We start from the raw sequence: 23758 nt of genomic DNA, 5'->3' as shown, positions 1-23758 counted from the left end.
TGGCTCAGGTCATGATCCCAGGGTCCTGGGATCAAGTCCTGCATCAGGCTCCTTGCTCAGTGGGCAGCCTGCTTCTCCTTCTGCCTGTAGCTCCCCCTGCTTGTGCTCTCGCTCTCTGACAAATAAATAAAATCTTAAAAATAAAATAAAATAAACCCAGACAGTCTGACTCTAGAGCCACCAAAGAAGACTGCTTTTGAAGTTAGTATACAAGTAAAGCCAGTACTTGGTTTGTTGTAAGGGCTCAACGTGAACTATTATCATGGGGAAGAAGGTGGGAAGGGTTTGGATGCGCCGACTCAGAGCCCCTAGCACGACTTGCCCTCTTCTCTAACCGCCATCTCTCTCTCACCCGTCGCTGAGGTCAACAGCTCCCTAGCCCTGTGGAGGCCTAGAGGCCAGAATAGCTTCAGCAGTGTCCCGAGAGGGTTCTCTGTCCTGACTCTTGTCTACAACCAGGACTCTTGGGACAGAAAGTTCTAGAGAAGCCTGGCTCAGCCATCCCAATGCCAATCTCATGGGACACAGAGTACCTCTCTACTGAGTGCTTCGGGAACAGATAGGACTATATCTAAACTCAAAACTCTCTTAAAGCTGTTTATGCCTTAAGTCCAACTTACCTTTGGGAGTAAAGAATCGTTTCAGATGACTCGTAAATTTTAGAAGAATTCTAAAATTCCTTCTTAGCTCTGGTGTCCCGGAGCTTGAGAAATGAATTATTTGCTCAGCTTCCAACCCCCTTTCACAGGTAATGACTTTAGTCTCTTCCTCTGTCGCCTAGACAGGCCACCCTATGTAACTTTTCCTGTTATGGGTTGTTTCCAGTTTGCACTGCCCTTCCTAGTAATCCCTCATTCCACATCTGAGGACATCTGGCAACAAAGCCCCAGGAGATCTATGATGATAACTTGGGAGGTCAGGGACTCCCCACCCACCAACAAGCTCAGAACCCACATTTCTCAGCATCATTGTGGGGGTGGGGCCCATCAGCCCTGACACCTGCTCTTGTTCCAGGTCTCCCTTTCACTGTGCTTGTCTCTAGGGGTGGAGACTCACCAGCACTGTTGGCCTCCGACTCCAGCAGGTGGATATCATTGCAGTCCGCCAGTGAGTGCTCCAGACAGAGCTGCAGGAAGCGGGCCTGGGTGCGAGTGACCCGCTTCAGAAGTGACAGCAGGGCCACCGTCTGCTCACACTCATTCCAGCCCTTGAACCAGCCAGCGAGGATGCCCACCTGGTCTCGGAACATCATGGTGCCGGGCCTAGGGCCAGGGTGGGGGGGACGGCGGTGGCAAGGGCCAGCGCCGTCACATGGTCTCGGCTCGGGGCTCCTGTTACTTCTCCCCTGAGGGCCAGGGCTTGAGGACGTTCCCTGGCGTGGTGGCAACGGGCAGTGGGGGGAGGAGGAAACCTGCTCACATCGGGGGAGGTCTTGGTCCAGCCACACCTCTCCAGGCTCCTAGAAAAGGAAGCAAGGGGGTCAGACAGAATGAAAGGGCTGGAACTGGCGTGGTTAGTGGGGGTTGAGAGGGTAAGGAGGCTTCATGCCTTCCTCTCTCAGGGTATCTGCTCTGCTGAGTCCCGGCGCAGAAAGATGAAGCCAATTACCAGATACTAAACCAATTTTCCCTCCAAACTCCAAATTCAGAGAAAAGGCTTGATTGATTTCAGAGAGACTAAGGAGATGATGTTGCCCAGCAGGCCTGGCTGTCATAGGACCAAAGGAAGCAGAGTAAGTTGGTAGGATTTTCCAGAAATGGGAAATAGAGAGGCTGCACACTATAGGGAAAGATCTGAATTTTCCTGTTATGGGTTGTTTCCAGTTTGCACTGCCCTTCCTAGTAATCCCTCATTCCATGACTCCCAGCACATGCCTTGACCTTGCTGGTCTCTGGCCACCTCTTCTGAGAGTGGGAAAGAGTGACTGCTCACCTGCTAAGAGGACTCCATGGTGTTTATATTATTTTAATCTAAGACTCACAAAGCTAAGATGTGAGTGGATAATGGGGTGGTGATCCCAGTGGAGATCTTGAGTATGCAGACAGCTAACTGATCAGTAACTGCCTCAGTGCCCACAGGTAGGGGCATGGACAAAGGCTTTTTCAAAGATTTCCAACAGGCTGAGGGATCTCACCTCCTTCAACCCAGCTCTGCCCCTCTGGAAAAGGTGCAGTTCCGATCTCTAAGATCCCACTCATCTCCGCTCTGGTGAGTCTCCCCCAGACCTCTTCTTTATTCCCCTGAAGGCTACTCCTGACCCAAGCCCCCTGGGTTGGGAAGTCCCCTTGGGTCCCGAAAATGCCAGACTGTCATCCAACTCCTAAGAACACAAAGGATGCCAACCTGAGAAGGGTCATATCCAAAGTAAAAAAAAACTCCCAAGCAAGAAAGTGTCCAAATTCCTCTCTTAGACAGGAACTACACAGGAGCTGTGTTAACTGGGCAGACAACAGGCCTATTCTTCAGTTGACTGATTTCTGAACACTACTCTGAAGCCTTTTTCTAAGTGTCTCAAGCTCCAGGTCTTCACTCACATTTCCCTGTCTCTCTCGCAACCAGAGCCTTGGCTCTATCCCCAAACCACATTTGGCTCCATCTCCTTCTGGCTGCCAAAGGATTGAGAACTACACACAAAGACCCACTGAACCTGTTGGGCTCAGGTCTTAGGGAGCTACTACCATCTCCCTGAACTTCCATGCTCCTGCTGAAGAGGGCTATAAGGTACATCTGAGGATGGCTGTGACTCACCTGGCAGATCCTCTGTGGGACACCTGAAGAGAGCAAACTGGCCCAGATGTCAATCCCTTTGGATATAAGGAAAAGTGTAGGTGAAAATAAACCCTTGTTCCACGTTAAACAGACCTCCTAGATATCTTTTTTTTTTTTAATTAATCTCTACATTCAATGTGGGGCTTGAACTCATGACCTTGAGATCGAGATATATACACTCTTCTTCTTCTTTTTTTTTTTTTAAAGATTTTATTTATTTATGTGACAGAGAGACAGCCAGTGAGAGAGGGAACACAGCAGGGGGAGTGGGAGAGGAAGAAGCAGGCTCCCAGCGGAGGAGCCCGATGTGGGGCTCGATCCCATAACGCCGGGATCACGCCCTGAGCCGAAGGCAGACGCTTAACGACTGCGCTACCCAGGCGCCCCTATACACTCTTCTGACTGAGCCAGCCAAGCGTCCCCGGAAATCTTTTTAAAAAGGAAATCAAATGTTGCCTCCTGGCTTAAATCCTCCAATGACTTCCCACTGCACTTACAGGAAACCTAAACTAAACCTGAACATATCTTGGCCTACAGGGCCCTGCAAGACTCCTGTGACCTCTCCAACCTCATCTTGTACCAAGTTTTCTTATTCACTGGAATTATCTTCTCCCAGACTTACTTATGGCTGGCCCCTTCTTGTCACTCAGGTCTCAGCTCAATGTCACTTCCTCAGAGAGAGCTTCCCTGACCATACTAAGGAGTCTGTCACACTAACCCTATTTCTTCTATATAATTTGACATCCTCAGGTATCATCTTATTTTTGTTGTTTCTCTTTCCACCACATAGTTACCCAGTGCCCAGAACAGTGACTGGCACATAGATGGTGCTCAATATGTATTTGTTGAAAGAATGAATAAGAAGGTAAGCATGGAAACCACACTTGAGATTTCTACAGCCTCGGGGCGAGAAGACGATAGAAGGAATGGTCCACAGAATGGCAAACAGATTTAGAAACCTCATTCTAAGAGAAAAATTTGAAGGCACTGAGGAAATTCCCCCAGGGGAAGAGAAGACTCAGAAGGAATGACATAACTGACTTCGGATATCTGAAGGGATAGCACACAGAAGAGCAATTAGATTTGTTCTTTTACTCCAGAGGAGAACCAGGGAAAATGGCTGGAAGTGAGAGGTGACACCGAAAATGTTGAGAGTCAAGAAAATTCAGTTCTAGTCTTGCCCCAGACACTGACTCACTCTGATCTTTAAGCTAGTCTGCTCGCCTTCTCTGCAATGTGTAAGATAAGGAGCCAGACTGGATCAGACACGACAAATGGGTTTTACCTCACAGGCTAACTCCAAACGACTGGTAGTGGCTGCGTGGAGCACTGTGGTGAGAAGGATTCTGAAGAAACGAAGCAATACGAATACCCATCGAAGGGCAATGATTAATAAACTGGGGACACACCTCACATGATGCGATATTGTGTAGCTATTAAAAAGATGCTTGATCCTGATAGCAGAATACAAAAAAACCCCAGAACTATATATAGTGTTTGATCTTTAACCACCAACCTGCAGGGATGATCATGAGCTCCACAGTAATACATACAATACGATGTCATTTTTATAAAAAGAAAATAAAAAGCCATACAAAAACCCTTATATATCTTATAACATCTACATAGGCATGTGTATAAAGAAATGTGTATAAGGACACACCCTGGGCTGTTCACATTGGTTATCTTGGAGAGAAGAAGGAATTATTAACTCTTTTCATGTAACTTTGTGCATTTCACTAGCTGTAAGTAAACACATACTACTTTTGTAATTTTTAAAGAATTTTATTTGAAGAAGTTTTAAGGTTGCATTCTACTTTCTGGCTCAGTGAGAAAGAACACTGTGATGGATTATCAATGGTTGCTCTGCATGCAGGATGGATGAGTGGTAGTTCACATGCCTGAAAAAATCAGTTTCCCTTTCCAGCTCCAGCATTTTGTGGCTTTCAGCCCCAAGGAGACAGCAGCTGCCTCAACATAAGGAAGAATTTTAAAATAATATATCTGTCCAAGAAAGAAACTGGCTGCCATGTGAGGAGGTAATAAGCTCCCTGGCTGCTGGAAGTGGTCAAGTGGAGGCTAGATGAACATCCCTTGGGAGTGGGAGGGATTCCTTCACTGGGTGGCAACTCATAAGATAGAAGGACATGTTACTATTTCAGAGGGAACATTTGTGACGAGAGGTTTGATATGCCAACAGCATTTACGGCAAAAAGATGACCAAATCCACAAACAGACCAAAGTTGTGCACTCTCTTTCCCATAAACTTTTACTGGGTTGTTACTTTTCCTAAGCAACAGCACTGTGCCCCCCAAATAAGCTGCTGACCAGCTTCTTCCCCCAAATAAGCAAAGCTGTGGGACAGAGCAGGGTACAGTGTCTCAAACATGACACTTAATAATAAGGCCAGGTTTTGAATGAAGCAGGCTGGTGAGGACTATGGTGAGCTAGAAAGCACATACCCTGTCTAAAGGGAGAAGTCACTTATTTTAGCTCTAACCAACTGCTGCCATAGGGGAATGTGGGTCCGGTATTGTTAGATTTGAGGTTTTTTGTTTTTGTTTTTTAAAGAGGAACCAGAAATTGGGATTTTTAAATAAAATTCCCCTATTTTTAAATATTGGAAACAAATTCACATTAGAACAGCAACAATGAGCCACTATAAGGAACAAACAAAGCCTGTGGCCTGCAGTCCTTGGAATAGATGGACACAAACTGGGAAAAGACCAGAAGTCCGCTAACTATCCTTCCCTCAGGCCTCTCTGGTTTATACCTTCAAGCCACCCAGCTACTCGGGAACATGATTGGCAGAGAGAATCTAATGCCCAACAACGGCTCTGACAATCCTCAGTAAACACTGGGGGCCCTAGAGAAATAGTCACTTTAGTGCAGAAGAAGGATGCTGGTCTGGACAGAGTGACTGGAGAGGAGGACTGTATGGCCTTACACCGAAGGGCCAGAGGTCCCCAGCTACCTCCTGTCCTGGGTGCTTGGCAGCAATGAGAAGGGAAGGGCTGGGTTGGTATGATGGGCCAGGAAAGAGGCATCAGCACTGACTATTACAAGGCACTTCACTGTGATGGATTCTGGTGAATCTGCCTGCCAAACATCTATTCCCATCTTCTGGTACCTTTGGAGAATTAACTGTCTGCCTTGGCTCCAGGAGTAGACATAGAAAATCTACTAGCCAAGGAAAGTCCTCACTGCATTCCTCCTGAAACTACTGGGGAAAATAAGTTCTCCATTAGAGTTGCTCAGATTATACAACATCTCCTGATGTTACTGGCTGCCACTTCTGCTACCTCACACTGAGAGCCTATCTCAAAATGAAGCTAACACAGATGAAAGCAGAATCAAGAGATAAGGGGACAAAGAGGGAGACCTGTTCACATTTGAAGACCTGGATCAAATCCAGGTAGCCTGAAGCCGCCTTACACCAGACTTTTCAGTTATATAACCAATACATTCCTTTTGGGATAAGGACAGTTTAAGTTGTGTTTCTTTTTTTTTTTTTTTTTTTAAGATTTTATTTATTTATTTGACAGAGATAGAGACAGCCAGCGAGAGAGGGAACACAAGCAGGGGGAGTGGGAGAGGAAGAAGCAGGCTCATAGTGGAAGAGCCTGATGTGGGGCTCGATCCCGTAACGCCGGGATCACGCCCTGAGCCGAAGGCAGACGCTTAACCGCTGTGCCACCCAGGCGCCCCTTAAGTTGTGTTTCTATCACTTAAAGTTGGAAGAGCCTTGACTGCTCCCATACAAAAACAGAATTCATCACTGATCTGGTCCTGTCTTTGTGTGACCAAAAACTACTCCCTCATTTGAGGGAAGACACTAGAGGGGAACCCCTATGGCAAAAGCCTTTCAAACAGTCCAATATTACCGCTGCCATATTTGGTCTCTAAGGGACCAAGTAACCTTCTCTGGAAGCATCTACCAACCCTGGAGGGTGGGAAATGAAGCCAAAATTGGCTAAGAGGTTCTAGGAAAACTGTTCACTAGGCTCCCTTCCTTGGCTCCAGATAGCAAGAAGTGGCCCACAGATAGGAGATGCCTCTGCAGGTCAGCTCTCCTCATTCAGAAGCCAGGCTGTGGAGTCAGATGTGGCTGAAACCTGGACTCTCCTGCTGATACTTACTTGCTGTGTTGACCTTAGGCAAGTAACTCAGTTTCTACCTCAGTGAAGCTTGTTATAAGAATGAAATGAAACAATGTATATAAAAATACCTACCATGATGCTTAGCATATCTTCCTATACCACCTATCGTGTCATATGCTAGACCCTATGCTAACAGCTTTCTGTGGATGAGTTCATTTGATTCTAAAAATAACATATATGCTATATTTCACACATATACGTGGGATACACATGTATTACACACACATCTACAGATACACACACACGCAATATTATCCTCATTTTACAAATGGAGAAACTGAGACACAGAAAAGGTTAAGTCACTTGTCTAAGATTACACACAGCTAGGCTGAGATTTTCAAGGCCAGACAGTCTGGCTTTAGAGCTCTTGCTTGTTCCTAAGAATGTTGCAGCCTCCTGTAAATTCCCTTCCACTGCCTAGAAAAGTTGGGCAAAAGGTACACCCTTTAATGCCAACATCTCTGGATAAGTAAGGGCGTCGTATTAGCCTTCTTACCCATTCCTAGCCCTTCTACAGCACCCACCTAGGCCTTTGAGGAACTCATATTTCGTGAACAAGGTAACAGGCTAGTTACCTAAGGTTAACTCACTATCCTGACCTGAGAAGAACAGGGGAATGTCAGATGCCAAGGGAGCTCAACTTCTCTTTTGTAAAGACCAACCATTATTTTCAGAAACTCCTGAAATATGTACACGAAATATGCATACTATTGCCTCGGCCAAGAATGAGGCTTTGTATGAATAGTTCTGGGGAACAGAGGGAGAGGAGGGGAGAAACCAGGCAGAGCCTCCTGGAAGATAAGCCCAGCCTGAGAACCTGTGGGAAACCCTGGAGTAGAGAGGAAGCTCGTATCCCTTCCCCCTTGCCCCCACGTATTGCTTTCACTCATTCTACGCTTAAATGTTTGACCCTTCCCTGATAAAACTATCTTTAGCCCTTTCCTTCCCCTATACTTGTATCCTATCACCTGATAATCACCTCCCACAGATTCAACTATCACCTTTCTGTGGACAACTCAGAACTTCTTAAAGTCATCTTGGACTCCTTTCTCTTCCATAAGATCTATTCATCTGGTCTTGATAATTCTTTTTTTCTTAACATCAGCTAAACATGCCCTCCTTTTTCCTTCCCAAAACTCAAGTGGCTCTGGGACCACACTGTCTGGGCTGGAAACAGAATCCTACCACTTACTACCTATGCAACTTTGGGCAAGAGATTTCACCTTGCTGTGCCTGTTTTCTCATCTGTAAAATGGGTTTAATAATAGTACCTACTGTCATAGAGTTGTTAGCTATTGTCATCCTGGATTCCTCTTTCTCCAATCCCATCACTAAGTCCTGTTTTCTCTATACCCAAAATACATCTATTTCTCTCATTTTTTACTGCCACCACCATATTCAAGTTACCATCTTTTCTCATCTGGACCAATGTAATGCCTCCTAATCCACCTCCTGCTTACACTCTTATCCGTTTTCCTTGCAGAAACCAGTGAACGTTCTTTCAAAAAACAAAAAACAAAAAAATAGATCATGCCGCTGTCTTGCTTTAAAAACCCTCTAATAACTTCCCAAATCTCTTAAATGAAAACATAAACTCCTTACCATGGCCCACAAGGCCCTACGTGATCTAGCCTCTATCAACCTCTCCAATCCTCTGCCCCCTCTCCCTCACACTGGTTTCCTTGTTGTTCCTTGAACACATCTCAGGGCTTTTGTTGCCGTCGACCCCTCTACTTGAAATGTTCTTCCCCAGATCACCACATGGCTGGTTCCCTCTCATCAATCAGATCTGGCTTCATGTGTGCCCCAGTCTTCCTCATTTCCCCAGGAAGGAGTTTTTTGCCTGATAGCATCAAAAGCTATTTCTTTGAAGGCTGCAGCTCTTCCAGAAATGCCTAGACTGTAAGATCCATGAGGGAAGGAAAGACTGTGGTTGTATTATTCACTGCTACATTTTTAGTTCCTAGTATAGCACCTGGCACACAGCAAGCACACCCTCAATATATTTGTGAAAAATCCCCCCCGCCATCCCGCAGCAGTCCTTTCTCCACAGAGAACAATGCTTAGATTGGAATGCCCCACTCCAAGATCATCCCACAACTGGTGCCTTTTCATCTTTTAGGTTGTCAGGCTCAATTGTCACCTCCTCAGAGGCCAAATCTGACCACCCTGAATATAGTGGCCACAGCCACCCTCTTTTTCACTCTACTGTGTTAATTCCTTCATAGTACATATCACCTATTTCTTTTATGTGTCCTCTCCAATCCCCTATCAGAATATAAGTGCCACAAGTTCCAAGACCTTGACTGTTTCATTCACTGCTGTATGCCCAGTACCCAGAAAAGTGCCTCCATGAATTATTTAACTGTTGGAGTTGAGACTTATATACTGCATACACTGTTGTTCTGTAACTTGCCCTCAATCAGACTCTATATTCAACAAATTTACACTAAAACAAACAAAACTAAACTACTCGAAGTAATTTACCTAACCCTCTAACAAAGTTCAGAGTCCAGAAAACCCAAAGCTGAGGTATAGGATTGAACACTACTACTCCTTGATTCCACTACCCTACCCTGAGGCTACCACCAAACCCAGGCAGTCATCTCTTCCCTGTCTCTATGAGTGAGATCCCAAAGGAAAGTCTGGTTGGGTCAGACTAGCCATAAAGTCTCTCCGGATCCAAACAATCACAGAGTGGAGAATGACTGGGGCTGGATAACAAGGGAGGAAGGGGACTGCCACCAGCACTCAGAAAGGTCATGGGATGGAATCACAGCAACCTCAGCAAGCAAGAGAGAATACCAGGGTATAGAACCCCAAACATGTCCTTAAGGATCTTCTGTTATTTCACACTTACTCAGGGAAGAAATTGTTTTCAAACTGGGGCTCTCGGAAAGAGTTCTCTTTCCACTAAGGCTGTTAAGGAGGTAGGATGTAAGCCTGGGGTTGCTGAAGGCCATCTTAGTCACCACAAAGTAGAAATCTGTTGAGGATGAAGCTAACTCCTTGGAGAAATGGGCAGAGATTACTGAGAAGATTGTTTGAACTCCTGGATGAAGCTAGGTCTGAAGATAACCCATTTAGTAACACAGCCAATTAATTCTCTTTTTTGATTAAACCAGTTTGAACTGAAGGTTCTGCCATTCATGTCTTTGGAGTGCTGGCTGACATGAGCCATTTATCTTTGATAACACTGAGCACTTATACACAGGGCATTGTTCTAGGAACTTTATATGTGTTAACTAATTCAATCCTTATAGTATTTCATAACAGAATATCATTATTACTTTCATTTTTTAAATGTGGATACTAAGAACCAGAGAATTTACATAATTGTCCTAGGTCACAAAACTAGTAAGTGACAATGTGGGATGCAAATCCTGTCTGGCCCCAGAGTCTGCAAACTTAACCACTACGCTACAATGCCTCACTGCACCCAACCCTATCTGAACAGAAAATCCAACTCTGTGACTCATGGCTCTATCATCTTGGGATAGACAGGGTCCACAGACCATCTATCTGTGCCACCTGTCTTCAATTTCATCATTTGTAAAATGAGATTAATTGTAGCTTACCTACCTCATAGGGTTCCTATGAGGAACATGAGGGGAGAATACATGCGAAGCATTTAAACAGTGACTGGCAAATCATAATTACCCAATAAACAGTAGTCATTAATATTATCATTCTATAGGTAACAAAAGTGCAGTTGGCAAATACAATACAGATGGAAGAGATCTATTTTCTTTCATCTCTGTCCTTTATGTGAAGAGAAGAGATGCTATGGGTGGGAGATGAGGAGGCGTTCTTGTCTTTGACCCATCAAAAAGCTGTTAATTCTGCCTGGAGGCTACTCACCACCGTCCCAACTCCTGTAGAACATCACCGAGCCCAAATGCCACCTTTTCCATGAAGTCTTTCCAGATAAAACGTTCCTTCTTTCACTGCCAAATTTCCACAGTGTATAATTTGTACCTCATGTTCTGCCCCATGTACCTGCTCAACCCCTCTAATGTACTGTGAGCTCACTGAAGGCAGGCCCCAGTGTTTATCCTGTGATCTGTTTCCTCTTCTCAACCCTAGAGAGAAACAGAATCCCTCAGAGAAAGCTGAGAGCCCTGTGGAGGCTTCAGACTTATAAAGGTGAGAAGCCAACCAGGATGGGGTGAGGCAGGTCACCAAGAATAGGACCTAAGGCAGCTCAGAATCAGGAGTAAGCACACACAAAAAAGTCCCTCAAATAGCAGTAGGAGGGGCAAGACAGCCTCTTCTAGGAGGAGAGGCAATGGGGGCTGGGTAGAGAGAGAAGACAGGAGGGGGTGGGAAAGGTATATAGAACCTGAATGGGGAGTGAGATCTGAAAAACAGAGATTTCTGGCCAAATGCAGAAGGAAGAGCTGCCCATTCTCTAATAATTCCCAATAACTTACAGAGGGCAGATCCCACTGTGGGATTCAGAGACAAATAAGACACATCCCAGAACTTTCCAAACTTGCTAGTGCAGTGAGGGTGAGTGAACAAGTACATGAAAAACTACAAGGGAGAAGGCGAGTGGTGCCCTAAGAAGTAAAAGGGAGGACTCTGGACAGTAAGACACAGAGAATGAAAAGACCTGAAGGTGCCTTAAAGGGAGGGTGCCTACGTGGAGAGGAATAGATGAAGATTAGATATGGACATACGAGTTCAAGGAGATAGCAATTTGAAGCAGAAGCACCAAAGGCTGGGGTATGGTGTAGAGGGGAAGCCAGAAGGTAAAAGTGCTGAGGAAGACCTGAAAAGAAACCATCCAAAGGTAGAATATGAAGTAACTGCTCAGAGGGTGGGATAACCTCTGAGACAAGCCAGAACCCTTTTAAGGAGGGGAAGGAGACTTTCTGGAGGGTGGATATTTCACAAAGGGGACTCTCAGGAAAATGGGGGTGGGCAGTTCAGAGGCATATCCTAAAGCATCTTTTGGGAGGCTTTCTATGGCAAAAGGGAAATCCTCTCAGGGGGCAATGGTTCTCAAATTCGAACATGCATCAGAATCACCAGAAGGGTCCCTAAAAACAGACTGCAGGGTCCTACTCTCAGGTATTCTGGTTCAGTAGGTCTGGGCTTGACCCAAGAATTTGCATTTCTAACCAGTTCCCAGGTGATGTTGATGCTCCTGGTCCAAGGACCATGCTTTGAGAACCACTGCTACAGGGAAGGGATTCTTTAGTGAGGAGGCCCTCAAAGGGGAAAAGGAAGGAGAAGGCTGCTGAAAAGAAAATGGGGGGAGTCCTCAAGAAGTCTCTAAGAAGGGTGTTAAGGATCTCTCAATCTCCGAAGGGAGGAGGAGTCTATGAGGATGAAACCTAAGAAAAATGGCCTGAGAAGTCTCTGAGGGTTGAGATTTCAAGAGACGAGGTTGTCTCTTGAGGATCTTTTTATTAAAAGGAGACAGTGGAGGCTCTTGGGGTGAGGGGAGCCTGGAAGATGCTGGGGGCCTCTAAAGGGACAATGGGGGGAAAGGAGGCTCAGATCTGAGAAGGATCTCTAAGTTGATTTCAAAGGAAAGAGAATGGAGGTGATGAGAGGGTATAAATAGGATCCTAAAAATCCTAAAAGGGGTAAATCTGATAGGATCCTGAATGGATGCAGATGTCACAGGTGGAAATGAGAGAATGTTCTGAAGAAGTCTCAGAAACTGCTGGGGGTTAGGTTGTTGATGGAGGGCAATTTTGAAGAAAATTCTCTAAAGGGTGTCTGGGGGATGTGTGGTCTCCTGAGAGAGATCCTGGATGTACTGGAGCAGGATTGGAGAGGTCTTTTCAGGAACTACTAAGAGAGCTCGGATGAGGAGAAACCTCTGAGTAAAGTCTTCAAAAGGGCATAGTATGGGAAAAGTGGGTCTTCTGAGAGGGATGTGGGAATGTCAGAGTAGAAGGTTTTTTTCAGAAAGAATTCTGGGACTTTCTAAGAGCAGGAGCTCAGTTATTTTGAGGGAAGACTGAATGGGGAGGAGGTTCTAGAGGACCTGAGGGAACCTGGGAGGAAGAGTTTAGGGATGGAAGTCTCTAGGAAAAGTGTCTCAGTAAGTCAAGAAGTCTCTGAGCAGTGATTCAATGGGTTCTGGGGGGTGTTGGAAGGGTCTCTGGGAGGGATTTCGAGGGCTTATCCCAGGAGGGCTTGAGGGGTTGAGGTCTCTGAGAAGATGTAAGGAGGTCTTGGAAAACCTGCATCTCACAAAGGTCATGAAGAGAGTCTTAAGATTTAACGGGTTTTGAAACTTCAACTAAAAGTCAGTCTACAAAGGTGGATTTTCAAGGGTCATCTAAAGAGGATTCTATAGAATATCAGAGATTGCAAGGGACCTTTTTGGAATCCTGAAGAAATCTGTGGAACATATGGTTTAAGTTACCAGGAAAGAGTTGGGATAGGTAACAGGGGCTGTGGAAAAGGCTTCTGGATTATGGGATAAGAGCTCTCCAGAGATTTCAGCATATCTTTGGAGGAGATATTTGGGATAAGAGAGGGCGGTCTTGGGGGGAGATTTTTGGGGTATGTGAGGGTGATCTTTAGGGCGTTTTGGGCTGGTGAGACTTGGGAAATCTTTGGGAGAAATCTTTGGGATCTGTGGAAGGGTCCTAAGGGATGACTTTGTGAAGGGGAAGTGTGTATGAGAGACACCTGGTGTGTGTGTGTGGGGGGGGGGGGTCCTCTAGGTGAATTTCGGGATGTGAGGACATTTCATGGTCTCTGAGGAAGACTTTCAGGGTATACAGGGACATTCCAAAGGACATGGGGGCAGGGAGGGGGCTCCGAGATTTGGGGGCCATGCGTGGAACGTCTCCCAGGTGATTTCTGGTATGGGGGTAGGTAGGAGGGAAAATTCCTGGGGCCTGTGAGAGGGAAGACCTGGGGAGATTGTGCGAAATAGGTCTCTGGGGGAGATTTCTGGAATGTGCGGGGTCTGGAGGGGATCTCACGGAGACTGCAGGAGATTTTTAGGGCTTATGAGGGAGGCTCCGGGAGGAGATATGACACACATTGTTGGAATAGATGAGGAGTGGCCTCCGGGGAATATTTCTGGACGGAGGAGGATGGGGGATCTGGGGCCAGAGGAGGGGTTCGCTGAGGAAGATTTCCGAGACCTAAGCCGGCGTCTGGACAAGACTGTGGGGACGTAAGGGGGGGGTCTCTCGGAAAGATTTCGGGCCGGAGGAGGGGTGGGGGTTTTCAGGGGGCTCTGGGGAGGGTTTCGCGGGGCTGTGGGAACGCCCTCCAGGGAGGTGTCTGAAGCAGACCTGCGGGGGGGTCACAGGGAAGGTCCCCCGGCCCGGCCCCTCGCGGTCCCCAGGGTGTGAGAAGGGTTTCGGAGGAAAGCTTCCCAGGCGGCCTGGGCGGGCGACTTGAGGGTCGGGGGTGGGGGATTCTCTCGAGAGCCAGGACCCCCGAGGCCCGCGCTTGCCGCCGCCCGGGGCTCGGGGTCCCTGAGGGGGCGGGGCCGCCCGCGCGGCCTGGGGCGCCCTGAGGTGAGCCCCGCGCGCCCCGACCCGCCGCCGCCCCGCCGCCGCCCGGCCCTGCCCGCGACTCACCGCCTCGGCCTCCGCCGCCGCTGCCGCCGCTGGGCCTCCTCAGGCCCCCGCCGCCGCCGTCGCCCCCTCTCCGGCCCGCGAGCTCCCCTCCCTCCTCCCTCACCGACCACCGCCGCCGCCGCCGCCGCCGCCGCCGCCGCCGTCGCGCTGCGTCACCGCGCCGTGCGTCACCGCCCCTGGCCCCGCCCCGCCGGGGCCGCCGCGCGCCGGCATTAGCTCACGCCGCGGTGACGAACGGCGCGCCCGCCAACGGGCGGCGAGGGCAGACCGAAGGGCGGGAGGTGTGCGCGGAGAAAGGCGGGGTCCTGGCGAAGAGGGGAGCGCTGGGGGTTGAGCGAGGCCCAAGAGGCCCGCCCCCTGCGCGGTGGGATTGGTTGGCCGCGGGGCTGACGGGCAGTCGGCCCCGCCGGGGCCTTGGGGCTGGCGGGCGGGGCGGGGGCGGGGCGCGCGCGGCGTTGCCATGGGCAACGGGCGCGGCGGAGCCGGGGATTGGGCCTCCCGGCCCGCAGGGGGCAGTCTCGCGCGCGTCTACCTCAGCGGCCGTGAGCTAGGTCACAATTCCTGAATCTGGTGTTCAAGGCCGGCCTTCCCGCCCCTCCTGCACCGCCCGCCTAAGGCCTGGGCCCAGGTGGGACGAGCGGCCAGGATGCAGGTTGGAGCTCAGGCTTCTGGAGTCTCCGCTCTACCACAGCAGCCCTCTCTGAGCCTGCTGCTTCGTCTCCCAAGTGGGAATAGGATTGAAAGAGACGATGCATACATAGAAAGCGCTTGGCACAATGGAGGCCGTCAACAAATGGGAGTTGACTATTGTAATCTGTTCGTTCCGCAAACTTCCCTGGACCTGGTGACTAAGCGGAGCGGGGGCCCTCACCCAGAAGGTGACAGAGACATGGCGTGTTAGAGGAACTCAAAGAAAATGTGGCCGGGGTGGACGGAGTGTAGCGTTCCGGGCAAGGAGTGGTGGGAAATGAGCTGTGGCCAGATGTTTGGCCACTTGGGGGAGTTTGGGCTTGTCTTGAGGACACTAGGGAGTCATGGAAGGGCTTCAAGCCAGGGAGAGTCATGATGAGTTGGGGGTTTGGAAAGAGGGCTTTGGCTTTCATATGGAGCGTGCATTGGAGGGAATAAAATTGGGGGCCTTCAGTACAGGGAGGCAGTTGGGGTGGGACTGTGGGAAAGGGAGGAGGTGTGGGCGGGAGAGACGCCCAGGACGCCGAGTGAAACTTCCTTGGGACTGGCTGGCTCCAGAGTGGGGAGAGAGGGTGAAATCCTGGACAAGGCCCCTGGTTGGGGGGGTTAGGGGTTGGTGGTGCCTCCCTGAGAAGGAGACCCAGAGGAAAGGCAGGTTTGGAAGATGCTGCGTTTGGAAGATGCTGTGGACCACCCAGCAGTGGGGGCCAGGAGGCTGCACAGGCTGGGTCTGGAGCTTAAGAAATTGGGGCTGGAAACCAAGATTTGAGGATCATCAAAGATGGTAATTGAAACTGTGGGTGTTAATGATCTAGCCTGGGAGGATACAAAGGATGAATGGAAACAAGGACATGACAGAACCCTGAGAAAGGGGGACACCTAAGGTTTGAGCAAAGGAATCAACATCTCTCCACGATTGAGAAGGGGCAGCCAGACAAATAGGAAGATGCAGTGAGGAAAGGTCATTTCAAGCCAGGGTGGGGCATATCACAAACCCCATCCACTACCCCCTACATTTAAGCAACAGACTTCACAGCGTATAGAGTAGTTGTGCTCGATAGATACCAGTTCATTTATTCACTAAACGATACTCAAGTACCTAATGTGTGTCAGGCGCTGTTCAAGGTTCTAGAAATTCAACAATGGAACAAAGCTTATATTCATGCTTGAAGCTTACATTATGGTTGAGGGGACACAAATAAATAAATACATTGTGACTTGGTGATAGGTACTATGGAGAAAAATAAAGCAAGCTGAGGGGATGGAGTGATGAGGTTAGCACTATTTTAGGTGGGGCAAAGGTGTCTTGGATCAGGTGAGATTTGAGCAGAAATCTGAAGAAATGAAGAAGTAAACCATAAGGGAAAGAGGGCTCCAGAAAGAGGGACCAGCAAGTGCAAAGGCCCAGTGGCAGGATTATTCACAGAACCACAAAGAGAATAATGTGACTGGAATGGAGTGAGGAAAGAGGAGGGCAGGAGAAGACAAGGTCCAAGTGATAATGGAGGAAGGGTGGTGGCAGATAAAGGCCACCGTAAAGACTCTAGCTTTTACCCAAATAACACGGAAGCTGTAGGAGGGCTTGAGGGAGGAAGAGGAAGTATGTCTATGTCGTCTGCCTTGGGTTTTATTAGGATCCCTCTGGCAGTCCTGTGAAGCATACAGTGTGGGAGGGAGAGCAGGGGAACAGTGAGGAGGTTGCTGCGAGTTCAGGCAGGTGATAAAGGTGGACGGGACCAGGGTATGGGCTGTGGAGAGGGAAGGTAGACAGGTTCTGGTTACGTTTTGAAATTCAGAACTGACAAGTTCTTCTTTTTTTTTTTTTAAGATTTTATTTATTTATTTGACAGAGCACAAGCAGGGGGAGCAGCAGGCAGAGGGAGAGGGAGAAGCAGGCTCCCTGCGGAGTAGGGAGCCCGATGTGGGGCTCAATGCCAGGACACCGGGATCATGACCCGTGCTGAAGGCAGACGCTTAACCAGCTGAGCCACCCAGGCGCCCCCAGAACTGACAAGTTCTGAGGTACGTTGAGATGAATGAGACAGGTTAAGGATGACTGAGACATACAGGTGGAGATGTCAGCTTGACAGCTGGGTGTAGGAGTCTAGAGTTTGCGGAGAGGCCCAGGCTGGAGAAGTAATTAGGGTATCCCCTTTGAAAGCCAAGAAACTGGATGAGATCAGGAGAGACAGTAAGTGAAAAAGAGAAGGAGAGAAAGGACTGAGCCCCGGGACACCCCACCGTTAAAAGGAAGAAGTTAACAAGAGAGGCCAAGAAGGAGCAGCTAGAACGCTTGGAGGAAAAGCAGGCCAGGGTGTTGTCCTGAAATCCAAGTGAGGAAAGTGTTTCTTCAGGGCACAGAGAGGGATGGACATGCAGCTGACAGGGCACAACAGATGAAGACAGAATTGACCATTAGGTCCAACACCATAGAGGTCATTGGTGACCCTGACAAGGGTACATCAGGGGATGGGGACAGGAGTGACAATCTGCTGGGAGAGAGTTGAAGAGAAAATCAGGAGGAGATATTGGAGGCAGCAAGTATAGATGATTCTTTCGAGAAGTTTTGCTGAAAAGGGAAGGAAATGAATGGGCAGTGCTGGATGGAAGATAGGGTTCTTAGTTTTTAAGAAGGAAGACAACCCCGCGTGTAGGCCGAGAAGAAAGATCTAGTAGGGATGGGAACACTGAGGATACAGGGAGAGGGAGAATAGCTCCAGTGACGCCTGTCAGTAAGGGGGAGCTGGGTGGGATACAGTGCCTCTGGAGGGCCTTCTGGAAGGGTATGGGTGGAGCCAGCACTGCAGGCCAGCCAATGGGGAGCTGGGACCTGTGAAGAGTCTCTTGTTGGCTTATATTTTCTCACTGAAATACATGGAGTTTTCCCATAAATTACTTCCCTTTTATTTCTCCTTTATATGACAGGACATTGTATTGATTTGGGGGGGAGGATCTGTGTATAAGTAGGTTACATTATCTAGGAATTTCATTTCACAGTGGGAAAGGGGGCAACACAAAGTGCACTTAATAAAAAAGGGGGTACCGGTCTGATAGAATTGGACACCATTGTTGTAGGGCCCATTATTAGGCCCCTAAGGTTGAATAACTGCAGGAAAAAATTCAGCATTACCTGGGCACTATGGAGTCTCTGTTTCCCTGTCAACACAGTGGGTGGCAGTTTGGCTAGCAAACATCCCTAAGCTCCCATTTTCTACTTTGGAATTAAAATATTCCGGGGGGGGGGGGCAATCTAGGAGAGCTTCCCAGAAGAGAGAAGGAACTAAAGAGCTCATTGTTACCTACTGTATATTGAGCATGCCCACCATACCAGGAGGTATGTGAAGCTATGATATCCTCACAAGAATCCTGAATCAGAGGGTGAAGTTACTTAGCTAGGGTCACACAGCAGGGCAGCATTTGAACCCTAGTCTGGGTGATTGCAAAGCCTGGGAGGTCCTGGCAGATGAGGGGAAGGAAGGAAGGGGAGGAGCCCTCTGAGACAGTTGTCCCAGAATGGGCATAAACAGGATGTGGTGTTGGATGAAACCTTTCCCCTGCCCCACACCCCGCCCCCTGCAGCCCTGGTCCCCACCTCTAGAAGACAGCGGAACTGAGAAAAGAAGAGGCCTGTGGACCTAAAAGTCATGGTCAGGGGGCCAAGGGGTGTATGGGAAGGGCCGGGGGCTGGGGTGGGGCTGGGGTTGGGAGAGTGCTTGGGTGAAGGTCGGCTTGTGGGCTACTCGGGCTGGGAGGGTGACCCCACTGCAGCAAAGGGCCTGGCTGGGGGGAAGAGAGATGCTGGTTCCAGGTTTAGCCCCAGGCAAGCGGATCCCTGGGTCTCCTCAAGTGTTCCCCAACGGCACCTGGCTAAAGGGCTGGAGCCCAGCCTCTGCCCTGCACTGCAAGTGTGTGCATTGGTAAGGGGCAGCACCTGCCTAAGAAAGCACACTTTTCCCTAATGTACCCAGAGGTGTCCTATGAGCCGTCAGGCCCACCTCGTCATCAGTAGATGGAAAAACTGAGGTTTGGGGAAGGGGGCAGGGGGCTGAAGCCAGGACAGCTCAGCTCTTCCTGGGCTTCTCTGGCAGTCTGATTCCCTGGTGGTATGCGAGGTGGACCCTGAGCTAAAGGAAAAGCTGAGAAAATTTCGCTTCAGAAAAGAGACGGACAATGCAGCCATAATAAGTGAGTGTCATCTCCTCCCCTGGAAGGGTGGCAGAGGGGGTGGGGACAAACAAGGAAGGCTGGGCTAGTGTCGTCGCTGGATGGAACGGGCAGCTAACCCCTGTGTACCATCCCTCCCCAGTGAAGGTGGACAAAGACCGGCAGATGGTGGTGCTCGAGGAAGAATTTCAGGTGAGGATCTGGGATAGATGGGTCCCCCCCAAGACGTGCACAGTGGGACTGGGAGAACCAGGGGGCTGAAACTGATGCTAAGAGCTGACTTTGGGGGCCAGAAAGGCCTGGAGGTCAAATCCCAGCTCAGTTGTGACTGGAGGCAAGAGACTTCACCTGTATGGGTCTCTGTTTCCTCATCTGTGAAATGGGGGTAAGTGTACCTACCTCTTAGGGTCTGTGGATTCAGTGCTTTAATCCTTGTCATGGGCTTAGAAGTGGGCCTGCCACATAGAATATGCTAAATAAAATGATGGTGACGACGACCATGATGATATTTTATTGGCACTTAAATGAAAGTTTCCAGATAAGTCCACAAAAAGCTAGCAGAAATCCTGCATAAAAGGGTAGACCTCCCCCTTTCTTGCCTCGCTGTCTTTATCAGTCACATGGGAACGATAATAAGGCTTACTTCATAGTGTTGTGGTAAGGATTTGGAGGGAGGTGGCCCATGGAGGCTGAGGCTGAGGCTGGGGCTGTTTGTCAGGGGAGGGGGATTGACTAGGAGCAGGGCCCTCTCAGGTCCTCTGAAAGGCAGTGTAGCAAAATGGTTACGATTTGAATCCAGATGCAAATCTGAATCGTGCTGCTCCCTATCTGCAATCTATCCAGACCAGCATCTTAACAACCCTGGGCCTCGGTTTGCTCACCTGTAAAGTGGGGATAAGAAGAGAAGCTACCACACAGAATTGTGGCAGAAGTCAGTGAGTTATCTATGTGTATTTCTTAGACCAGTGCCTTGGCACGTAGTTTGTACTTGCTTAATGACAGTCTTTTCTTTTTCTTACCGCCCCCCCGCCCCGCCCCAGAACATTTCTCCAGAGGAACTAAAAACAGAATTGCCAGAGAGACAGCCCAGGTATCCTGGGGGAAGGGAGGGGAGGGTCAAGCCTGGGAGAGTGGGGTGATGATGAAGGAACAGATTGAGGGACTCCTTGGATTCCAGTCTTAATCATGGGCTCTGATCTGGGTTTGAGGCCACAAATTCACACCCTAGGACTTTTTGTTTGTATACTAATATTTTATTGCAGAATTTTACACTGCGAGTCTCATGTGATATTAGAGCTCCTTTTTTTTTCTGTACAAACTTTGTCAGGTTTTGTCTCGTGATTGCACTTACTTCATTAAACAAAAAATGAAATTTTCCTTTTTCAATGCCTGAGAATACTTTGGGAAGCAGAGGAGTCAATTGACCTTTCGTGACTGGGGAGAATCCTGTGTGAAGCCTCCGAAGTCTTTTTGTGCAGAGGAGCTCTTTGACACTCTTATGAAATCTAGTCTGTTTAGATTTTTCATCTCCGCTGGGGTGAATTGGGGTACCCCAGGATTTTGACCCTCCATCTCAGGCTCTCGATCTCAGCGAGGACCAGCTCGCCAGGTGTCTGACCATGTGCGGTCACACTGGGCCCCATGCACAGAAGGGAGTCTCGAACACAGACGGGGCTTAATGCTCTGCGACTGCCTGCCATGTGGAAATTTTTTATAGTTTTAATCTTTGAATTTGTGTTTTGTGTAAAGTCTGATGGGACAGCGGCACATGTGCTGGGGGCTTGGAGCCTTCTTCGGCTCACATGTGGTCCCTCCTTCAGCCCTGGACAGGTTCTCCCCTGGTCACTGCCCCGCCCAGCGAGTGCTGCTGCCCTCTGTCCCCCTGGCAGGAGGCCTGAGTGCAGATGGAGGGAGGGTCAGAGTCAGGGTCAGGGCTGGCACCCCCTCCACCCCCGCATGACAAGTTCCAGGGCCTGTCTGCGAGCATCTGTACTTCCCCTGCGAGTGTCCCCATGCCCAAGAGAGCCTGACTTGAAGTAGCAAATTTAAAAAGACCATGACCAGTTGGGAGAGAGACTGTAGAGGAAAGGGAACAGCTTTTCTCCTATCTTTTGAACAGCAGGCCCCACCTTTTCATTTTGCACTGGGCTTGGCAGATAATGGAACCGGCCCTGGTCTCAGGCCAGAGGTCTAGAGCTCTGGACGGTACCTCATAGTGCCTGAGGCCTTACACTCTGGCACTGAATTCCCTGGGCTCAAATCCTTCCTCTATCCACAGAACCTATGCTAAGTGACTCTGGGCCTCGGTTTTTCCACCTGTAGTATGAGGATAATAAGAGCACTTATGTCAGAGGGTTATTGTGAACCAAACAAGCCCCTGTGATGATTCTTTTTCATTCTTTTGTGTTTGAGGCCAGTATCCTGGGTCTCATTTCTTAACCCTAGCTTCTCAGACTCAGGCATGATTTCAAGATTGTGGACTTGGGTAATGGGCTTTGGGCCTGGGCTCCAAGCGGAAGTACTGAATTTGAATTCCCTTTCACTGGTGTAGGTTCGTGGTTTACAGCTACAAGTACGTGCACGAGGACGGCCGAGTTTCCTACCCTCTGTGCTTCATCTTCTCCAGTCCCGTGGGTGAGGCACGGCTCTCCCTATCCCCACAAGAGGGTCTTAGATTCTGTGCGTGGGGTGTGCGAGAGTGTGTCCATGGGTGCAGGTGTGTGTGACTAGTGACTGTGTGTGTGGCACGTGTGGTGTGTGGGTGCTGGGAGGGCAATGGGGTGGAGGTGGGGGCTCAGATTCCTTAAGAGTCCACCTGTCCTCCTCAGTCCCAAGGTGTATAAGCCAGTTAACCTCTCCCTTTTACTTAGAAACTCCTGTGTGGCCTCTAAACCATCTCCAGGGACCCTCAGAATAACAGCCCCCCCCCAACCCGAGACAAGCCCCAAACTCTGGGTATAGCTCCAAGAGACTACCTTAAAACAGCTCCCAGGATCCTTTGAAAACTTCAGGGCCTGCATGATATGACCAGGGCCTTAGTGATAACCAGGGTCCCCCAGGTATGCTCCTTTCTCCTCTTTTCCACGCAGGCTGCAAGCCTGAACAGCAGATGATGTATGCAGGGAGTAAAAACAGACTGGTGCAGACTGCCGAGCTCACAAAGGTCTGGGCCTGGGCCTGAGGCTCCCCAGGGCTAGGGAGGATGGGCTGAGGGTCTGGGCTCCTGTTGTGGGGTGGGATTGGGCAGAGTGCTCACTCCCTCAGTTCCCCGGTGGGTCTTAATGGGGAGAACTCTCCCTGCCCAGGTGTTTGAAATCCGCACCACTGATGACCTCACCGAGGCCTGGCTCCAAGAGAAGTTGTCTTTCTTTCGTTGACCTCTGGGCTGGGGAGCTGAATTCCTGATGTCGGAGTCCCCGAAGAAACTGGGGACTGGACCCCTAGGACCTGAACGTCTGAGACCCGAAGGAGATTAAAATGCAAGAACTCAGAGATCCTCAGTTTTGTTTCTGTTTCTCCTTGTGAGCGCTAGCCGACAGTCCCTGCAGTACCGACCTTGGGCCAGCAGAGGGCAGGCAGACCAAGTGGATGTCCGCTGAGTCCCAGGAGGAAAGGGGGATACCTGTTTCTCGGAAAGAAAGGGAGGGGCCTGTAGGGTTTCCTGGGGAGGAGTTGGCGGGGTGAGGGGCGGGGTGTGTGGGTGGGGGAGAGGTTTCCAGGAGGAATTGGAAAATATCTGAATCCACGAGGGGCCCACCCTTAGGGGAATAAGGACACCTGGGTTCCTGAGTGTGAAGAAGCAGAATGCCTGTTTCCCCTCCTCCCCACTTCCCACCCCAGCTCTAGGAGCTAGCAAGCATTAGCTGGCACTGAATGCTAGTTTTCTCAGGGAGGCCCCAGGCTGGAAGAATATAAAGGCAGAAAAGTTGTTGAAGGATCAAACATAATTGCTTCAGGGAGTTGCTGGGGTGGGTGGTTTGTGGGGTTAGGGAGGCCTGAAGGCCCAAGGCTGGGGAAGGTGCGAGGATCCAGGGCTCTCAGTGCACCCCTGAAGGGTATGAGGTTGAAGGGCAGGAAAGGGACACGCTTACCCGCCCCATTCCGGAGATTCTTCTTTCTTTCTTCGGGCATCTCTGGGCTTTTGAGTCTCTTGGGCTCCATCTTTGTCTCTGAGGGACATTTATTGAGCACCCACAGTGTACCAGGCTCTGAGAATTCTGAGATGGGCAGGTCTTCACAAAGATAAATCACTCTTTCTTTCTCTGTGCTTCTTCCGGTCTCTGTTCCTCTCTCTGTCCCCAGATCCAGGGACCTGGGAGCTCCTTCCCCCCAACCCTTTTTCAGGTTCCCTGTAGTGAGGTGTTCGTTGCCATGGTAACAATGACACAATGACCTTGGGCCTGGGCTGCC

General features: G+C 49.4%; 2 protein-coding genes across 6 annotated transcripts in view; one reads left to right on the top strand and one right to left on the bottom strand.

Moving 5' to 3' along the window:
* SAMD4B (sterile alpha motif domain containing 4B) overlaps positions 1-14593 on the bottom strand; it is a 37749-nt gene extending 23156 nt beyond the window's left edge. Inside the window, exons 1-3 of one of the 2 annotated variants that reach the window (XM_026482336.4) lie at positions 14495-14549; positions 2749-2804; positions 1057-1459 (exon numbers count right to left, since the gene is read on the bottom strand). In XM_026482336.4, the coding sequence (XP_026338121.1) occupies positions 1057-1252 (196 nt within the window). In that variant the 5' untranslated portion in view covers positions 1253-1459; positions 2749-2804; positions 14495-14549. Of the gene's footprint in view, positions 1-1056; positions 1460-2748; positions 2805-14494 lie in introns of both variants that reach the window. The other variant, XM_026482337.4, reaches the window with a different exon arrangement.
* On the top strand, positions 14027-22840 carry GMFG (glia maturation factor gamma). Of its 4 annotated transcripts, none has more exons than XM_057314374.1 (7): positions 14027-14082; positions 19273-19369; positions 19491-19540; positions 20389-20438; positions 21900-21982; positions 22438-22511; positions 22654-22840. In XM_057314374.1, coding segments are annotated over exons 2-7 (330 nt in total). In that variant the 5' UTR covers positions 14027-14082; positions 19273-19368; the 3' UTR covers positions 22726-22840. The 4 variants fall into 4 exon arrangements, with proteins under 4 accessions (XP_057170357.1, XP_057170356.1, XP_044234151.1 ...); XM_044378216.3 differs by lacking the exon at positions 14027-14082 and adding an exon at positions 15283-15372; XM_026482343.3 differs by lacking the exon at positions 14027-14082 and adding an exon at positions 18758-18831.
* The last annotated feature ends 918 nt before the right edge of the window (positions 22841-23758 follow it).

This window comes from Ursus arctos, unplaced genomic scaffold, assembly GCF_023065955.2.
Source record: "Ursus arctos isolate Adak ecotype North America unplaced genomic scaffold, UrsArc2.0 scaffold_19, whole genome shotgun sequence".
Classification (NCBI taxonomy): Eukaryota; Metazoa; Chordata; class Mammalia; order Carnivora; family Ursidae; genus Ursus; species Ursus arctos.
The sequence above is the reverse complement of the archived record's forward strand: the minus strand, read 5'-3'. Positions and strand labels throughout refer to the sequence as shown.

Coding starts and splice junctions, on each gene's coding strand:
- GMFG (XM_057314373.1), top strand. CDS start 15,141: ATGCAGGTTGGAGCTCAGGCTTCTGGAGTCTCCGCTCTACCACAGCAG. Junction 15,373..19,490: donor CGGGGGCCCTCACCCAGAAG/GTGACAGAGACA, acceptor ATCCCTCCCCAG/TGAAGGTGGACAAAGACCGG. Junction 21,983..22,437: donor CATCTTCTCCAGTCCCGTGG/GTGAGGCACGGC, acceptor TTTTCCACGCAG/GCTGCAAGCCTGAACAGCAG.